The sequence below is a fragment of the Mandrillus leucophaeus genome, unplaced genomic scaffold, assembly GCF_000951045.1.
Source record: "Mandrillus leucophaeus isolate KB7577 unplaced genomic scaffold, Mleu.le_1.0 Scaffold173, whole genome shotgun sequence".
Lineage (NCBI taxonomy): Eukaryota > Metazoa > Chordata > Mammalia > Primates > Cercopithecidae > Mandrillus > Mandrillus leucophaeus.
The window spans coordinates 5398644-5418287 of NW_012101732.1; the positions used below are offsets into that span (position 1 = coordinate 5398644).

At 43.5% G+C, this 19644-nt stretch overlaps 1 protein-coding gene across 1 annotated transcript in view; it reads left to right on the forward strand.

Moving 5' to 3' along the window:
• Positions 1 to 12116, forward strand: part of OC90 (otoconin 90) — a 35173-nt gene extending 23057 nt beyond the window's left edge. The window contains exons 10-14 of the mRNA XM_011977106.1: positions 1977 to 2030; positions 3645 to 3770; positions 4758 to 4929; positions 7620 to 7726; positions 11560 to 12116. Of these exons, the coding sequence (XP_011832496.1) occupies positions 1977 to 2030; positions 3645 to 3770; positions 4758 to 4929; positions 7620 to 7726; positions 11560 to 11855 (755 nt within the window). The 3' untranslated portion in view covers positions 11856 to 12116. The remainder of the gene's footprint in view (positions 1 to 1976; positions 2031 to 3644; positions 3771 to 4757; positions 4930 to 7619; positions 7727 to 11559) is intronic.
• The last annotated feature ends 7528 nt before the right edge of the window (positions 12117 to 19644 follow it).

The following is a 19644-nucleotide window of genomic DNA, read 5'->3' on the forward strand; positions in this document are numbered from 1 at the left end:
ATCCCTATGGAATGATAGCTACAACTTCCATTTTAAGGCAGGTGCTTGAGATTTAGAGATGAATTGTCTAAGACACAGAGCTGAGTGGCAAAGCTGTGATTAGAGACTTTTTCCTTCTAAACCCTCTCTTAAGCTGCCTTCCCACAGGGACCTGTTCCAAACCTCAGAGAAATAATGGCCCTTCACCCCTGAAGATGGCATTTGCCGGTCTTTGTGCCTAAACACAGGTCTGGCTCTAGTCTGGCCCCTTTCCTACTGAATTGAGACCTTGCTGAACACCATTGTGCAGCCATATGCCCTGATCAGATTACCCTAAGCCTCCTCGCTTCCATCCGTAGCCCCCAAATCTGTTTCCTCTCTTTGGCTTTGGTACCTAGCTGAACCGATCATTAAAGTTGGGTGATTTCTTTTCACAGTGGCTGCAGAGACTGAGGCGGACAGACTGACCACTCTCTCAAAGACAAGTAAGCACAGGGGAATTTGGAAAAGGACAGCCTGGAATCCAGTGGAGAAATATTTCAAATATCTAAATATCTGTGCTCAGTCCTGTGACCACTTCTCAATGGAACCTGAAAGAAATATTATTATTCCCATTTTACAGAATACGTAGGAAACTGAGGCTCAGGAAGAATACACGTTGAGAGTCACTCAGCAAGTAACTTGCTGGGCTGTTCTCCAAGCCTAGACTTTAGGCTGTAAGACTGTTTCCTTTCCTTTATGCAATAGTGGCTCATAGAGAACACTGTCTTTCCTAAAAATATCTAGGCCAAAATTTCATCAGCAGAGTTAACCTAACTGTTGTGTAAAAAACCATGGATCCTTTATTAATAAGCACAAATGGCTGATAATTATTTACCAATTACTCAGAATGAATAGGTAAGTAAATGGGTTCTTTGGTTAACAAGCAGTGACCTTGTTGAGGGTCTCTGATGTGCCCGCATATCATTCCCAAGCCCCTTACAAACATCCCCTGAGTTAGTCTTCCCTGGCCTATCCTCATTTTACAGACAAACAAGAAGCTCTGAGAAGTAGAGTCATTTGCCCAGGGTAGTTCAGCTTGATAGTCCTTTCGTTCTGAGTCTATAGGTTTTGCTTTTGAATAGGACAATCTGTCCCAGTTTAGAATGGTCCAGAATCTCCCTCTTTCATGGGGCAATTGTGTCCATATCAGTCAACTTCAAAGCCTGGTTTTCATAGAACACTAGCATAGCCTTGATCTTTGAACACATTAAACTTAAGGTAGTTTTTGTCTTTCCGAGAACTTTTTAGTCACCATCTCTAACATTTTTTTGTGTGACACAGCCAGAAATGAAATAGTCTGCCTAGTGGTTAAGCATACCAACTTCAACCAGGCTGCCTGGGTTTGTAGCCACCTCCCAGCTCTGTGACCTTGGAAAAGGGACCCAATTTTTCTGTGTGTCTCTTTTCTCATCTCTGAATGAGGGTGAGCATAGAACCAACTCAAGGGGTTGTAGTAAGTTACTACAAGAAGCCCTTGCTGCCATACCTAGCATGTAGTAGGAGCTTAATAACTCAAGTAACAATAGCAACAAATTCAGTTTACAGAGAAAATGAGGCTCAGTGCTTTTCCTGGAGTCACATAGCAAAGAACGTCAACCACGCAATTCTGCTGTCTCTGTACTACAATGCTCCTCTGTTCCAAAATGTACTTTTCAGTTTTTCTCCAAATTCTAAAGAAGCTGTCATTCCCAAAGTATTTGCACAAACTCACTTGCTTCCAGCCTGACAAGCTGCGCCTGCATTTGCCAGCAAGCCTGTGTCTGGGAGTTCCCTTTGGCTCAGCAGCAGCCCGGGTCGCACCAGCTCTCCTAACAAATCTCATGGTGGGAGGTTGGCCAGGGGAAGAGTGAAGAGCACATGGCGGCCTGTGTGCAGTGGGTGGGAAGCGCCTCTGGAAACCCAGGTGGGACAGGCTGGGGTGGATACTCATGCCGTCTCTCTTCTTTGGGGAACAGAAGCAAGCCAAGATCAGGAAGGACTGGGAGCTGCTAGGGCTACGTCCCCTCCAGGTAAGCATCCAGGGCTCTGCCTGCCTATGTTCATGCCACATTTATGTCCTTTGTCCTTGACACATTCATGACATCAACTGAGTTCCAAATGAGATGCACTGTGACCTTGTTGGCATGGGAGGTGACAGGGCAAGAATCAGAGGCATTTATTCCCCAAATGGGGCAGCTGGCCCAGGCAGGATGATTAACACCAAATGCCCTGATCTAAAGAGAGTGAGGGGATCTGAAATTAGATTAGCACCAATAATCCAGAAAGTTCTTCCTCAGGAGGTGAGGGCTACTGGCTATTCAGACTCAGCACAGAGAAGACACTGGGCTCCGGCAGCTCGTTTGGCTTGTAGAACGTTCTAGCTGGAGAGTCTTAATCCTGGATTAGATGTATGGTTATTTTCTCATTCACTGAGCAGTTCTGATAGCTACTACTGACTACTTCCTAATTGCTAGGCATTTAGCTACAAGGATTATTCAAACACCAAAAGAAGTATTATTAGTATAATTTTACGAATGGAGACATTAAGATTTAGAGAGGCGAAGTGATTTACCCAGGGTTGTACACCTAGTATGTAGCTAAGCTGAAACTCAAACTCAGATCTCTTTAACACTAACTCATGAACTCTTTCCACTGACTAGGTGAGTTTCCAACGTGGAGAACATGATAGAAAGAAACCAGATAACTTGCTTCTATTTGTGGGATTGCGGAACTGGGCAGGATGCTAAACCTAGGAGACTGAGGTTACAACAGGGCTTTAGTCTCACAGGAACTGGAGTTGAGTAGGAGGAAGCAGATGACCAGATGCATGAAGCAAACCAATATGGTGGATTTGGGGAAAGACTGCAATCCAGCGGGCACAAACATGCCAGACCTTACCCAGTACTCTGGAAACTGAACCTGGGTCAGCAGATTGGTGGGGCTGAGCCTGCTACTGTTCCCTTTCCCTGTACTGGGAAGGCTGGAGATTTGGTCTGTGGACGGGAGACTTTGCTGCCTCCAGCTAAGAGGGCAGGTGAGACTGACACATCAGAGCAAAGGGAGATCCTGAGAGAGTGCTAGGCAGGTGGTAAGAGATGTGTTGGTGAGGAAGGTAGGGCCAGGTCACAGGCAAGCCTTGCAGACCACAGGAAGGACCTTGCACTAGAGTCTGCAAATAATGAGAAGCTGTTGCTGCACTTGAACAAGGAAATAAGGGCTTCTAGGAGTGGTTTTACTTGCCTACCTTGTTGTGTACCATGAGTTGCCTTAATTTCTCCACCAGTTTCTTTACCTCTTCACTTGCTGTGAGCGCCATACTGCCCCTTCACTGGGCAGGCATGTGATATTAAACGTGACATAAACACAAGCCTGGGAGCCTCCGCAGTCCTCCTCCCTGGGATGTCCTCCAGGTGGTCTAGCACAGGCTCCCGACAGTGTTAAGGTTACTGTAGAAAATTTGGACATTCTCATGTAGAATTCATGGATCCCTAAGAATCTGCCTGGATATCTGCAAACCCGGTTTGAGGAACACTCTCCTAACACTATGCTGTTCTATCTGTTTGCATTTGGTTTTCATGTGTCCATCTGCAAATCTCTCCTTGAGCCACTTTTTAAATCCGAACCATGAAGTTTTTCATTTTCAGGATCTGCAGAGATAGTTGCAACAAGGGTTACAGCTAAAGTTGTAACCCTTGTCCCCGCTGGCATTAAATCTCTGGGGCTGGCAGTGTCATCTGTTGAAAATGGCCCTGAGGAGACAACTGAAAAAGGTGAGCAGAAGCAGTGCCTGTCCTCTCCACTGCTGGGATCTTTTGGTTAGGCTATGAAGAATCACTGTAGGCCACCTTTTCACACTGTGACCTTCTCATGGGCGTATGACTAGAAGACATAACCCCCTTGACTGGATAAACACCTTGAGGTTCAGAGGAGATGTAAGCTACCTGTAGCCACTCAGTCACTGGGAAGCTGACCCTGGGGGAGGAGCCACAGTCTTCTGAGCCCCTCACCTGGAGCTGCCACCACTCTTACTGGCCCAGAGGGAAAGGGTTTCACATCGTCCACACCGTGCTTTATTGGAAAGAATTAAGCACTTGGGTTTTGATCATTTTCCTCCTTTGTCTCTCCTCCCTCTGATGCCTTGAAAAAGCCTCTGCACCTGCAAGGAGGCCACAGCTTGTTGGGCCCACAGAGGAGGGGCTTTGTTAGTATCTGAGTATGGTCTCCATGGTGTCCAATGCAGAGCTATGGAGAAAGCTGCATTTGAGATTCGTGGACAGAGGAGGAAGGATAGAAGGAGGAGAAATAGAGACAGAGAAAGAGAGAGGAATGGGGAGACAGAGAAGCAGAGGAGAGAAAGGCAAGCCCAACCAGGTGTGCTAACCTGATGCCACCAGAGAGCATAAGATTTCAGCTGGGATGCTCCCAGGATGCCAGGTCTACTCAGTAATAAGACGTGGCCCCAAAGAGCATCTTGGGTCCTGAGAAGTCTCCATCCCTTAGGGGGATTTAATAAGGAGTCTCATAGAGCATTAGAAGCCTAGAGAGAAAAGACTTGGTCTCTGAAAGACAATGCATCCCAAGCAGGGGATGAGCCATAACAGCTTTCCGAGAAGAATGGTGAGCCAAGGAGTAGGACATGGGTTTCCTTCGCAAGAACCTAGAGTTGTCCACATACAAACCGGAAGCTCACATGGCCTTCCTCTTGCAACGGCTGCCCCAACAGTCCTTGCTCTCCGGACAATTCCTGTTCCTTTCAGCCTGTGACAGATTCACCTTCCTGCACCTGGGAAGTGGGGACAACATGCAGGTGATGCCACAGCTTGGAGAGATGCTCTTTTGTCTGACCTCCCGGTGCCCAGAGGAATTTGAGTCTTATGGCTGTTACTGTGGACAAGAAGGAAGAGGCGAGCCAAGGGATGACCTGGACAGGTATGGAGAGCCAGTGGTGACAGCTCTAGTGTAGCAGTGCTGATGCTGTCTGCACCAGGGAGTGGTGACAGCTCTCCTGGACACCAGGCTGCACCTGGGGCCTCACTAAAAGCTTGGTGCACACAGTAGCTCACTCAGGAGGCTCTTGAGCATTATAGGCCCATTTTCCTGGTGAGCAGCTGAGGCTCAGGGACTGACTTGTTTGAGGTCACTCACCTTGGAAAAGGCAGAGCCAGAAAGATCCACATCTTTTGATCTGGGGGCCTAGAGCCCTTTCAGTACTTTGACAAATACTGCCCAGCTACCCCAAGAGGGCCAATCTACAAATCCCCTTCAAATGACCCCAAGTCCACCTATTTAGCAATAACCAACATGTAGAATTAAGGTCTCCACTTGGTTTTTCCTGCAAAAGGCCACATTAAAATCAGCCTTTTAAGTATAACTTCTCTCAACACCTTTTAAATATAACTGCTAATTTTCTTATCTACCACTTGAAAGAATTTTCATTGACCTCGTGCACTCATTAATGTATTCATTCATTTAAATGTGCATTCAAGCCATGCCGCTTGAGCTTTTGCTCTGTGCCAGCCACTATGTTAGGTGGCAAAGATACAACGATGATTCCGCTCTCACAAAACAAAATAAAACAAACTACTTTTGCCCAGTAGAAGCTTATTTGGTGAAAGAGATGGACAATTAAACAATAGTACTACCCAATATAATAAATACAGTAGGGTAAACAGAGGAAACCATGGAGGACTTAACCTGAGTTCGAGGAATTTTCTCAAAGTAGCGTTGATCAAGTTTAAAGATTGCACATGGGGACGGCCCCAGTCCACAGCCAATGGAGAGACCTGCATTCAAAAGACACATGTCCTACTTGGGTGGTGTGGTTGCAAAGCAAAATCAGTAACTATCGATGAATTTTAGACACACAAAAAGACAAGGCTTGTCATAGCTAACACAAAGGACACAGTAATGGCAGGAATATGGAGCGTGTCCGCTGCAGGTTGGATGTGTGGGTGGCTGTATTTTTTACCCATTCATTTTCTTTCCCCTGCCTCTACCTCTCAGCTATCCTGGCTTCATTATCCTCCTCTGAGGTTTTCAGTGAAGGAAATCCAGGCTCTGCTGCACAGGCAACCTTCAAAACCTACCTCCCACCAGGGAACCCGAAAGAAGTTTTTACTCTAGCAAAGGTTATGTCACACTGTGGAGTCACAAGCATGTTTATATTCTGAGGTTCAACCATATGCCCGCTGCTCTCCATGACAGAGGGCAATTTAAATAGTGTCAAGGTTTTTTAGTACATAGCCCTCAATGAGACGAGGCAACAGATAGAAACGTAGCCAGTAGCAGTCTCTGCATTCCGTTGAACCCCTTGGGAAAAAGTGGGGATGATTTTAAAGATGTTTCCTGATGAATGACCATATTTCACAAAAATATTAAATTTGATCAGTTGGGCAGGGAAGTTATGATATGGCTACTTCACATCTGTAGAAAGAAATTGAAAAATTCAAGGTCAACAGGAGAAAACCCTTGACTAAGGAAAAGTTAGTCAAACTAATATAATTTTTTAAAGAATGTATTTTCAAGACCACGTATACTGTACATTATGGACAGTTTCAGTAATTTTATGAATATTTTGATTTATATATGATTTCTGATTCACTCACTGACTTTAGAGTTTAACTATTATATCAAGTATCCACCCCCACCCATCCCTGCCAAATACACACACAAGATAGTGTGGCTCTTTTGTGCTAATAGCTGAAGGAGGCAGACGCTGACCTCCAGCCAGTGGTCTTGTGAGCATACGAGGGGGATTGTTCCTCTGATTGCTGGCAAAGTGGAAAAGTTAATAAGCAAATAACTGGTTGAGAAGAGGTGCAATAAAAAAGCCACAAGAGTCTATGACTTATCCCTGCTGGAGCTGTGGCCTCCCAGACAGAGTGAGAGTTATTAAAAGAAACGGAAGAGTTGAAAAGGAAGTAATTGGGGAGCAACTGTATCTCCCTATTGGCTGAAGTCATCACAAGTTTCTTAAGGATATCCACCTGGCAAGGCAGGGACACTGGATATTGTGAGGCCGTATCAGCCAAGATGGGTGGATATAAAAAGCAAGACAGTGATTCCTTTTCATGTATTTACGAGGTCCTGATCTATGCTGGACACTTTACTAGATGCAGTTCTTTATTTATGCTCAGGATGGTTACTAGGTTCTTTTTTAAGGCTAGCGACAAATGACAGTGCACTGTGGATGTGATTAACTCTTCCATGTCAAAGACTGGAGGCAGTAAGGTTACTGCTAGCCCATATGGTACCTTTGCATAAATTTAACCTTCCTTAAGACTCTATTTCCATCTGTTAGAAAATCGTTTAAATAAATATGTAAATAACCTATCTTTGCCATGAACAGTTACAATAAAAATCAAAAATAATGTTTTTTAATAATAAGATGCATACAGTATGATTGATGCTGCCTTAGATGTGGCCTTTGTGTAGTATATAACCCTAATAACCATACACGATGGCCCTTGGTGTGTATATGAGTCAGCCCTGTGTGCACTGGAAAGGAGACACTGGCTTCCCTCACTACTATAGGGCATGTGGGCGAAGCAGGCTGTGCTTGAGGGGGTTCCTAGGGAAGCTGGGAGTTCTGAGAAGTAAACGGTTTTCCTTGGTCTTAGGTGCTGCTTGTCCCATCACTGCTGCCTAAAGCAAGTGAGAAGGCTGGGCTGCCTGCTTGAGAGGCTTCCTCCGTCACCGGTGGTGTGTGTGGATCATACGCCCAAGTGTAAGTGCTGTTGGTTGCACAGTGAGTTATTATTTCATTCAGGTCAGCATCGTGACTGTAGGTCAGACTTGTGGATGCTTTCCCAAGCACTTCTTCATCTGTACTGTGACTTAATACTCTTCTCTTCTTCTCTTTTCTTTTCTTTCTTTTTTTTTTTTTTTGAGATGGAGCTTCACTCGGCCATCAGGCTGGAGTACAGTGGTACAGTCTTGGTTCACTGTAACCTCTGGTTCCCTGTTTCAAGCGATTCTCCTCCCTCAGCCTCCTGAGTAGCTGGAATTACAGGCACGTGCCACCATGCCCAGCTAATTTTTGTATTTTTAGTAGAGACAGGGTTTCACTATGTTGGCCAGGATGGTCTCTGTCTCCTGACCTCGTGATCCGCCCGCCTTGGCCTCCCAAAGTGCCATGATTACAGGTATGAGCCACCACGCCTGGCCAATACTCTTCTTAATGTTGAGGTGCATATTATCACACCTCTTCCACTGATGGGGAGATTCACTGTCAAGGGGGTGAGCTGCCTAAGTCACAGAGCCGGTGACGAGCAGGCTGGGACTAACATAAAGAGCCCAAGCTTATTGATTCTCAGCTCCTGATGTGTGTTAACAGAATTAATCCTCAAAACAGTATCATGAGGAAGCACTATTATTCTTCCCATATAGCAGATAAGGCAACTGAGGCCCAAGATCACACAGATAGAAATAAGTGGGAGAATTGGGATTTGAATTGTAAAACCATGTCACTTCAGAACTAAAGCTGATTCTTCACCATACTAGTGAGTTTCTAAGTATTTTTTCTTTTTCTAAGAAGCAGCATCCTTTTCCCAAGGGAGATCTGAGGAATACTATCTTAAAAAGGGGGACTGGCCCTGGCTGAAGAGCGAGGCGTGCCTGCAGCTCCACTCCTTCCTATAGTGGAAGCCAGAGGCTCCTCTGTATCCCTTCAGGGCCTCAGGTGGGGAGCACTCTGAAAACTGCAATCTCCATGGGCAGGCCCCTGACAAAGAATGGAGACTTGCTGTAGACTTGACTTTATCTGCATTCTTCAGCTCCATTTCCTCATTCATATCAGTGGATGCATTTCCCTTAGGCTTTGCAGTTTAAAAGGAAACACTTGCCCTAGAATTTCACAGCGACCCTATAAGAGTTTGTTCTCATTTTCGTTTTCATCTGGGGAAGTCCCCTGGCTGGACCGTCCGTCCCTTCTTCTTCCTCTACACAACCTCAGCACAGTGCGTGGACTGCCATATTATCTTGCCTTGTACAGTCAGGTATGTCTGTCACATCCTAGGAGCTTTGTGTTTACATATCACTCTCTCATTCATTCACTCATTCATTTGTTCATTCTATTATCCGCTTAACCAACAAACCTTCACCAGGAACCAGGCAACCAACGAACTTTCATGATCCTTGCCTCAAATTGCTCACAGCTTGGAGGGAAGAGATGTAGGGAAGCAACTATTCTAATCCCATGTAGTATATGTGCTAACAGGTAGCACAGGGACCCTGGGAATGAGGGTAAAGGCATTTGAGTCTACAGTATGGCAGTGAGAACAGGATAATTTGGGAAAATTCAGGAGAGGTGTGAGGTAAGATTTGCTACATTCTCAGATGGCCATACTGGGCACGGATATTCCAAGCAAAGGGAAAAGGGGAAAATGGTGGTGTTTGGGGAATGCTGGGCAGCGTAGGGACAACTGAGCTGTGGTTCTGTATTACTGGAACAGAAAGTGGAAGTGGGAGGCCCAGTTGGAGAGACAGACAGGTGCCAGATTATGAGCCCAAGAAACCTATGTGCGAGATTGAAGCATTTCCATTTTTTCCTATAGGGGATGGGAGCCAGGGGAGGATTTAGAGCCCATGAGTTGTCACATGATGCAATCATGCCAGGAGGTCTCAGCTGCTGGGCTGAAGGCTTATTCTCCATTCCTCCAGTATCACAGAATCCAGGAACACTGCATTTGGAGATTGAACTGATTCAGAGCTTCAGTAAACCAGTTCTGACTCTCTGTGAGATTTAAGCATAGCCTGCTGTACCAGGTGCCAGGTATTAGTTGATGAGAAATGAGGGCATCTCAAATCCTGGCCTGTGCTGTCATAAGACAAACACAGGGAGGAAGGCAGAGTGGTTCTGGGGAACAGGAGCTCTGCATATCTCCACTGTGCTCTCACACTTGGTACATTTGCCTGCTCTTCTTGTCACTTCCTGCTGCTGAGATGCAACTGGCATGTCTAGGGCTGATGTGGAGACCAATTTAGGAGGCTTGGAAGGTCTGTGTGGTATGTGATAGGAAAAAATCTGGTTGATGAACATTTCAAAGTAGGATTAGATGCAAAAAAGAAAAATCCCTTAGCTTCATTGGAAGCCACAGATAACAAGGATAATATTTGTAGAAAGCTTATGTATGTCTAGCACCTTCAAAGATATTATTTCATTTGAGTCACACCACTCCCACTGCATGCAACTCATACATTGAAAAAAATAGGGTTGGTTTGCCAGGTCTAGCAAATAAAAATACATGATGCCCAGTTAAATTTGAATTTCGGATAAGCAATGAACATTTTTTTTTGTATAAGTATGTCCTAAATGTACATACATTCAAACATATTAACTTAAATTCAAATTTAACTGATCATCTGTATTTTATCTGGCAATATGAATGATGAATAGGGAAATTCTGGCCCAGAGAAGGAAGAAGTAACCATCAAATGTAACACATATTTCCTGAGCACTAACTTGGGAAATATTTGTCAAGGTTCGATGTAGGTGCTTGGACTCTCCTCTGTCAGCAAGGTTCTCTGTCCAGCATTGTTACCGGCAGCAAGTCCAGGCAGGCTCTGCAGTCCTTGATCCTTCTCTTCTTGGGAGAAAGAATTCAGCCAAGAGACAGAAGTACATCTAAGGCAGAAACAAGAGTTTACTGAAGCAAAGTAAAGTACACTTGGAAGGGGCCAAGCAGGCAACTCGAAAGATTTGAGTGTCCTGCCTGATAGTTGGCTCAGGGCTCTTATAGATTTGCTATTTCCTGTCTTTTTCCCTCATCTCTTCCTCTCGTCCCTCCCCCTGGGCAGGCTGTTGGCTAATCACTGCATGCACAATGACTTGCCAGTATCTAGGAAGGGCCACAGGCACCCTTTGCTAGCTGAAGTTATGTGCATACTCTCTTAGGGCAATTTCCCCTTACTGGTCTAGCACCCTCAGAAGAAGGCCACTGTGCATGTCTGGACATGTCCCCAGAAGAAGGTCGAACTCGCCATTTTCAGTTTTTATTGGGAAGTTGCCCACAAGCTCAAGATGTCTCCTTTTGTTAGGAAATTTTCTCCTCCTTGTTGTCAGCTGCCTTACAATTGCCTGACAGTCACCTGACAGTTGCCTGATCTTCTTTGGGGCCCTATCCTGCCCTGCTCATATCTACTTATCTACCTACTCTAACACCAGGGTAAAAAAATGGAGATATAAACTGACAATGACTGTACAATGTGATTAACACATAACCTGCAGTGATAGACAAAAACATGAAGTGCGATTCCATGGGAACCCTCAGGAAAGACACTTCCCTTAGCCTGGTGGCTCAGGGAGACTTTCTGGAGGAGGAGAAGCCAGCCTAGTCTTAACAGGCACCAGTTGAGAGCATTGAGAGCATTCCTGGCAGAGGGATCATTCCCAGCAGGAGGAGAAAGTTGGAAAACTGCCAGCCATATAAGGCACACACCCTGAGGGCATGTGGAAGATGGGGAGGAAGGAGAAGGGCTGAGGGGTGGCCAGGGCTGTGGGGGGCTCCCAGTGCCATCCTCAGAGGTCTCACGTCTCCTACTCTGCTCTTTCCTTCTAAGGTGTGGGCCAAAGCCTGTGTGAGAAGTTGCTCTGTGCCTGTGACCAGATGGCAGCTGAGTGCATGGCCTCTGCCTCCTTTAACCAAAGCCTCAAGTCCCCAAGCAGACTCGGGTGCCCTGGGCAACCAGAGACCTGTCAAGATAGCCTGTACCATGTGCCTGCAGCCCCCACCCTGGGCTCCAGCTCTGAGGAGGACAGCCAGGAGGACCCTCCCCAGGAGGACCTTGGCAGAGCCAAGAGGTTTCTGCAGAAGTCACTGGGTCCCTTGGGGACCAGGCCCCTCCATGGAAGATAGATGCCCAGAGAAAATGGTAAACACCCTCAGTAGCGCAGCTCCTGCTCCAACTTTAGCTCTTTAGCTCTCAGCCTCCTCTGTCCCTTGGAGCCTTCTTCCCTTCCTTTAACCCAGAGGCCGGGAGGGAACAGAGGACATGAGCTCTGCCCATGCACCATCAGCTGTGGTCATCTCACAAGCCAATGTGCATTTGGAGAAGGCAGACCACGGTACCTCCATACTCCTTTAGTGCACTGTGGAAGCTCAATAAATACTCCAATCAACATGCTCTGATGGTTTTGCTTTTAAGACATGTTTAGATACTGTCTCATGAGTAGATTATAAAAGTGGAGATAGAGACAATGAAGGAAAAAATATCTCAACTCCCTAATCACAGAAAGCTACTTCTCCTTTTCTTAAAAAAACTACATATATATGAGCATATTGTATCAATCTTATGAGATTACCACCAATAACCCATGAATGCTGAGGACTGAGATGGCAGCTTTTCTGGTGTGTGCCCTAAAAAATACACTTGGCACCCTAAGATGGTGGCCCTGTGTCACAGCCACCACCATGAGAAATTGCTGATCACCCTGTCCTGGGTCCTAGGCTTCTTTTTTTTTTTTTTGAGACAGAGTCTTGCTCTGTTGCCCAGGCTGGACTGCAGTGGCGTGATCTCAGCTCACTGCAAGCTCCACCTCCCGGGTTCATGCCATTCTCCTGCCTCAGCCTCCTGAGTAGCTGGGACTACAGGCATCCGCCACCATGCCCGGCAAATTTTTTGTGTTTTTAGTAGAGACGGGGTTTCAATACGGTTTATCTCAGTGGTTGGAAGTTCCAGGGATGCAGGTGCTCACTCTGATACAGGCAGTTTAATATTATGGTGATTAAAAAAATACTTAAATGCCATTCATTCATTCATCCATCCATCTATCTACTCACCCACCCAATAGTTATTGAGCTTTTATGGTGTACCTGGCAAAGGCAATGTTCTACCAGAACTGCCCTTAATATTCTATGGGGACACAAACTCTTTGGTTCCTATCATATCTTTGGTTCTCAACCCCCATGCATCAGATACGCTGTAGTGAGAGGATATTTCATTTTCTCCCTCTCCTCAGACAGGAAAGCAGAACTTCTAAAGAGCTCAGTGTTTGCTGACTTTCATGGCATGAAAATATCCCAAGGTTGGCAACACCTTAAGTAATCAAAAGGTCATGGTGCCAAACCAACAGTTGAAACCCTTCCCTACCTTCTAGGGAAACCATGTGATAATCATTTTTTTTGACGAATACAACACACTGGAATCTTTTCAACAACATGATCTTAACTAACAGCCTAAGGTTGGGTTGTCCCAGAAGTAGACCCTTAGACAAGGACTTAAGGGCATGTAGTTTATTTGGAAACTGAAGAAAACACTGTGAGGAGAGTGAAGAAATAAGAAAGGAAAGAAAAGGCAGCCAATGAATGTGGTTTATCAAGCCAAATACCACTGTGGAGGCCTAGACCACTTCCCACTAGAAGTGCCATCCAAGACTTTGGGAGCAAGGGTAGGATGCACATTTCAAAGTCATCTCATCCAAGGGAAAAAAGTGGAATACGCACACACATGCACAAACACACACATGCGCACACACACAGAGAGAGAGAGAGAGAAAGAGAGAAAGAGAGAGACAGACAGACAAGCAGAGACAGTGAGAGAGAGGGATGGAGGGAGACAACCTTCCATCAGTCATTGCTCCTGAGGAGGGTGATATTTCCTTCTGGCCTGCTGCACAGTTGGGGACAAAATGGGCTCCGGTGGCCAGAGAAGTCTTTAGGCAAAGAAATGCAGATGTCAGCAGCTGACAATCAGCCAGCATGCACTAAAATGGCAAGGATGGAGGCATGTCCCCATGGCATTTGCTGCAAGTAATAAACTGCTTGTTGGCTGGCTCCTTCTTCCCTCCCTTTAATCCAGGAGGAATTGACTAAAGGTCCACTCACCACGGCTGTCACTGTGTTAGGTCACCCACAGTATGATGACCATCTGCCTTCTCCACATCTTCACTAGAGGCAGCTGAATGTGACTGGAGGAAAAAAAACAAAACTGAGCTGACCCATTTCACTTCAAGTTTACAACCATGAAACCTCAAATGGATGCTCAGACTTTTCCTAATTCGTTGACTCTTCTGCTCTACAGGACAACTATTTGGTATCTTCTCTTCTGCCCTCAAATTCCCCTTGCCTACCCCTCACTCTCAATTGAGGACTCAAGAACTTTGAAGAATTTGAAATTTTACCTTACTTACAACCTTACAAGGTTGTGTTTCATGAATGCTGGCAAAAGACCTGAGATGCTTGGGTCAGAGACAAAGGACTTTATTACTTACAGCAAAGACAGTAGCCTGAGTGCCAGCATTCATGTTGCTTTCCTGAAACCTGAAGCAGTGCAGAGAGGGCCAGGGGACACCTACACATGCAGTGGTTTTAATTACACAGGAGAATTCTGAATTTAGGGAACCTGGATGTTTTATAATGGGCTTTAAGACTGCCTGTCTTATATCCCAGAAGGAGACATTATCTTTAAAATACAGGAAAATAAGTATGTCTGCCTATGGAGTCAAAGGGAAACATTATCCCTGTCTTCCCAGTCTGTTTGCTATACTGCATCCTTGAAAAGTTAGTCCAGAATAAAGGTAGTTTATGTCTCAGCTCACAAGACATGCAGAAATGCAGGAGACACATGGAGAATTGTTTAGTACGATTCTCATCTAATACTCAGTACAGTATTAGATCTCATTTAATATTCATCTAATTAGATCTCATCTAATACTCTATTGAGATAATTGAAGCTTTCCAATGGGAATACTTTCATCTTCCTGCCATCGAAACTACAAAATTCCCCACATAGTCTTTCTCTTCCTTCTTGTTACAATGAAGTAAGTGTTCCTTGTCCTTATTGAAGGTCAAATTCTCCACCTATCATCTAGTACAATGCCCTCTTACCTTCTCTAGGGTTTGATTCCTGCAAATATCTCCTCTTTGTTCTATATCAATTTCTCTTCCTCTTCTGTATCACTCTAATCTGCGTGCAAACACAGTCTTGTCTCCCATCTATAAAAATCCCTCCCTTGACTCTACATTCTGCTCCAGATATCACTCCCCATTTATTTATTTGTTCTTATAAGACAACTTCTCAAAAATGGTTACATTCCCTGTCATCTTTTCAATCAGGCACATAACGTCATTCAACAGAAACTGTTCCAGTCAAAGTCACAGATGACCTCCATATTGCTGCTTGGACCACTGGACACCTTTTAATCTTCCAGTATAATTCCACACTGACCACTCCTTCTTTCTTCAACATTTTCCTCTTATCAGCAATGACTATACATTCTACTAGTTTTCATTCTACCTTTTTGGTTACTTTCCCTCAGTCTTCTTTGCTTATTCCTCCTTCTTTAGCAATGCTCTAAATGTTAGTGTACTTCAGTGCTCAGTCCTAGGCATTATAAAAGAAAAATTTTGCACTAGACACTTGTTAAAAATGGCAAGGCAGAATTTATTCAGTACTACTGCGGTAGAGGAGAGACCTCTGTGCAACTTGAGCTCAACTCTGCCAAAACAAAAGGTGAGAGGCCCTTTTCTCAGGTATACAATACAATATTGTAAATTATTGTCCCCATGCTGTACATTAGATCTCTAGAACTTATGTTGCACAATTGAAACTTTGTATCCTTTGACCAACATCACACCATTCTTTCCTCCCTTAAGTCCCTCTTCTCTGCTTCTACAGGTTTGAGAATTTTAGATTTTACATATAAGTGAGATTATGCAGAATTTTTCTGTGTCTGGCTTAATTTACTCAGCATAATGACTTCTAGCTCCATCCACGCTGTCACAAATGGCAGGATTTTCTTTTTGTGGGTGTAGCTGAATATTTCATTGTGCATATATACACCACATTTTCTTTAATCATTCATCTGTCAAAAAATATTTAGGTTGTTTCCATATGTTGACTATTGTGAATAATGCTGCAATGAATACAGGAGTGCAGATACCTCTTTGAAGCCTATTTTTAATGCCTTTGGATATCTCTATCTATCTATCTATCTATCTATCTATCTATCTATCTATCTATCTATCTATCTATCATCTATCTATCTATCATCTATCTTTCTATAGAGAGAGAGGAGTGGGATTGCTGGATCATATAGCAGTTCTATTTTTAATATTTTGAGGAATCCCTGTACTGTTTTCCATAATGGCTGTGCCAACTTAAATTCCCACCGAAAGTATAAAAGAATTCACTTTTTTACACATCATCACCAACACTTTTTTGTATATTTGATACTAACCACCATAACAGATTTGAGGTGATATTTCATTGTGGTTTTGATTTGCATTTCCCTGATGATTACAAATGTTGCACACTGTTTTATATGCTTTGTTAGCCATATGAATGTCTTCTTTTGAGAACTATTTAGGTACTTAGCCCATTTTTAAACTAGATTATTTGTATTTTTGGTATTGAGTTATGTGACTTCCTTATATATTTTGGATACAAACCAAAATGCCTAAGAATGTATTTTTTCTCACATTTTGTAGGTTGTCTTTTTACTCTGTTGTTTACTTTGGTACGCAGAAGCTTTTTCATTTGACATAGTCCACTTGATTGTTTTTGCTTTTGCTGCCTTTGTTTTTTGGGTCATCTCCAAAAAAATTATTGCCAAGACCAATGTCAAGAAGGTTTTTCATGTTTTTTTTTCTAGGATAGTGTCAAGTTTTGTGTCTAAATCTTTAACTCATTTTGGGTTGATTTTTGTGTATGGTGTGAGATGTGGCTCTAATTTCTTTATTTTTTCAACGTGTATATCCAGTTTTCCAAACACCAGTTGTTGAAGAGGCTGTCCTTTCCCCATTGCGTGTTCTTAGTACTCTTGTAAAAGATCAGCTAACCATTAGTTTGTGCATTTATTTCTGGGCTTTCTATTCTGTTCCATTGGTTTGTGTCTGTTTTTATGCCAACACCATACTTGCTTATTATAGCTTTGTAATGTACTTTGTAACCAGGAAGTGTGATGCCTCCAACTTTGTTCTTCTCAAGATTGCTTTGGCTATCCAGGATCTTTTGTGCTTCCATATGAATTTTAGGATTGTTTTTTCTATTTCTGTAAAAAAAAAAATGCCATAAGGATTTGCATAGGGATTGCATTGAATCTGTAGATCACTTTGTGTATTATGGACATCTTAATAATATTAATTATTTCAATTCTTGAAGAATGTTTCTCCATTTATTTGATTCTTTTTTAGTTTCCTTCATCAATATCTCATAATTTTTATTAAATAGGTCTTTTACACCTCTGGTTAATTCCTAAGTATTTTATTTTCTGTTACAGATGTAAATCTGATTATTTTCTTAATTTCCCCTTAGCATAGTTTGTTGGCTGCGGTGTGCTAAAGGAAACGTACTGAAGGATGTAAGGGGGACTGGTCTATGTGATTAGCCATCTGTGTTTGTTAATTGGTGGTTATCTGAAGGCAGAACAAATTTCTCATGTGTTAAGAACAGGAGGCAGTTTTGCAAATGAGAGCAAGGTGGGAGATAGCTCTTTTGTAAACTGGAGCAATGTTGAGGGAGATAGCTCTGCTGTCTCAGTTCCTGAGGCTACCCACCCTCAGGAATTGGGACAGGAGAGCTATCTCCCTCAACATTGGCCTATCAAAGAGATGGTTCCTAGGTCTGTGAGGAGACATTTGTGAGTGGTAGAAGATTTATATCTCAAAGGATCAGGGAAAATAATTCCATTTCACTGGAAGGAAGAGTAAATTATTTTGTCAGCATCGAACTTTCTCAGACAAGGACTTAAGTGGGGCTGAGGTCCTTATCCTAAGGGTGTGGCCTTGAGCTGTTAGGAGCTATACTGGTGTTTGCTCAAGACTCCTAGTGTGGGGAGTGGACAAAATTGTTTGTGGTGAGAGTGGAAGTTCTCAAAGGCCTAGTCTGAGGCCTACTTGAGAAGAGGGCTCAGAGGAGCCTGACTTGATCTCCTTGATCAAGGAGAGAGTCTTTGTCAGTATTCTCTTCTCTCTTCATGCAATCTACTGATGATTTCCATATTTATGGCTCAAATGCTGACCTTTTCCATGACTCCAAACTCGTATATTTGAATAGTCACTTGGATTTTTGCTTGATAGTCTTTAAGCATCTGAAGTTTAACTTCGCCAAAACAAACCCCTTGATTCCTAGCCTGATGCATCCTCTCCCACTATGAACTTGCTCTTGCCCCACTCTTCCTGCCTTAGTGAATGACACAGCCAATCATCAAACTTAATCTGTCCTAAAACCTCAGAAACTTTTCCTGTATCTTCCCAATTCAACCCATCAATACGCTCTCCTGGCTCTACCTCCCTTGGTCTACATCTCACCAGCAACAACCAGCTGCTCAGGTACTGAGAATGAAGTAGGTCTAGATTCCTGAAAAGTCCTGCCAGGGAGAGCCATATTTGGACTAGGAAGCCTTTATGGAGAGCTTTTTAAAGGGGTGTCTAGCAGTGTCTGTCAGGTACAGCTTAAACTGGTAGTTTGCTTTATATTTACAGTAGTCCCCCGCTTATCTGCAGTTTTGCTTTTTGTGGTTTTAGTTACCTGTGGACAATTCAGGTCTGAAAATATTAAATGGAAAACTCTAGAAATAAACAATTCAGAGTTTTAAAGCTGTGTACTGTTCTAAGTAGTGTGATAAAATCTCTCACCACCCCAATTCATCCCACCTAGGATGTGAATCACCCCTTTGCCTAGCATATCTGTGCTGTAGACACTACATGCCCATTAGTCACTTAGAAACTATCTCAGTTATCAGATTGACTGTTGCAGTATTGCAGTGCTTGTGTTCAAGTCACCCTTATTTTATGTCTATAGAAGTATATTGTTATTAATTTTTCTATGGGCTTATTGCTGTTAGTCTCTTACTGTGCCTAATTTATAAATTAAACTTTATCATAGGTGTGTATGATAGGAAAAAACATAGTGGTATATAGAGTTTGGTAGTATCCACGGTCTCAGGCATCCACTGGGGATCTTGGAATATATCCCCTGCAGATAATGGGGGAATAAAGTACATTTGTTTTATGTTAATAGCTTATCAAGAATTTCACCCTGGTTGGCTGACTGGTAAAGGCAGGATTCAGGCATTCCAGATCCCTGGTAAAAATACCATCTTACAAAAAATTCTGGGTTTATGCTTAACAATCTGCAGGGTAGGTTTAGATTGTGAAGGGCCTTGAGTGTCTGGCTAAGAAGTGAGCATATTGGTTCTTTTAAAACACATCAAGTTCACTGCTTCTGCTTAACAATCTTTAATGGTTCTCCCTATAAATACTGTTAGGCAGAAGTAGTGAACTTATGTTTTAAGAGATGATTCTGACAGTGCTTAACTGAACTAGAATTGAAAAGTCCCCCCATGTCCCATTCTCCGCTGTGTGTCTTGGAGTAAGCACCAGCTTCTATCCTGTTTAGTTTCCTAAATCACTTTTCATTTCACGTCTTTTCCCTTGGGCCCATCTTGCTGGCTGCATAGCGGAGGGAGGGGACAGTCCCATTCTGCTCCAGAAGGCTAGAGGGAAGGCGTTAGATTTGATGACTCCTAAGCATTATTCCAGGTCTGACTCAGTGAAAACAGTCTTCATAGCACTACACTGTAGACTGAATTACAAAAAGCTGGACCTGAAAGGGAATTTAAAGGTGATACTTTCCCTGAGATTACAGGATTCTGATGGTAACTTCTCCCCCAACAGTATAAATCAATAATGGGTGGAGAAAAAG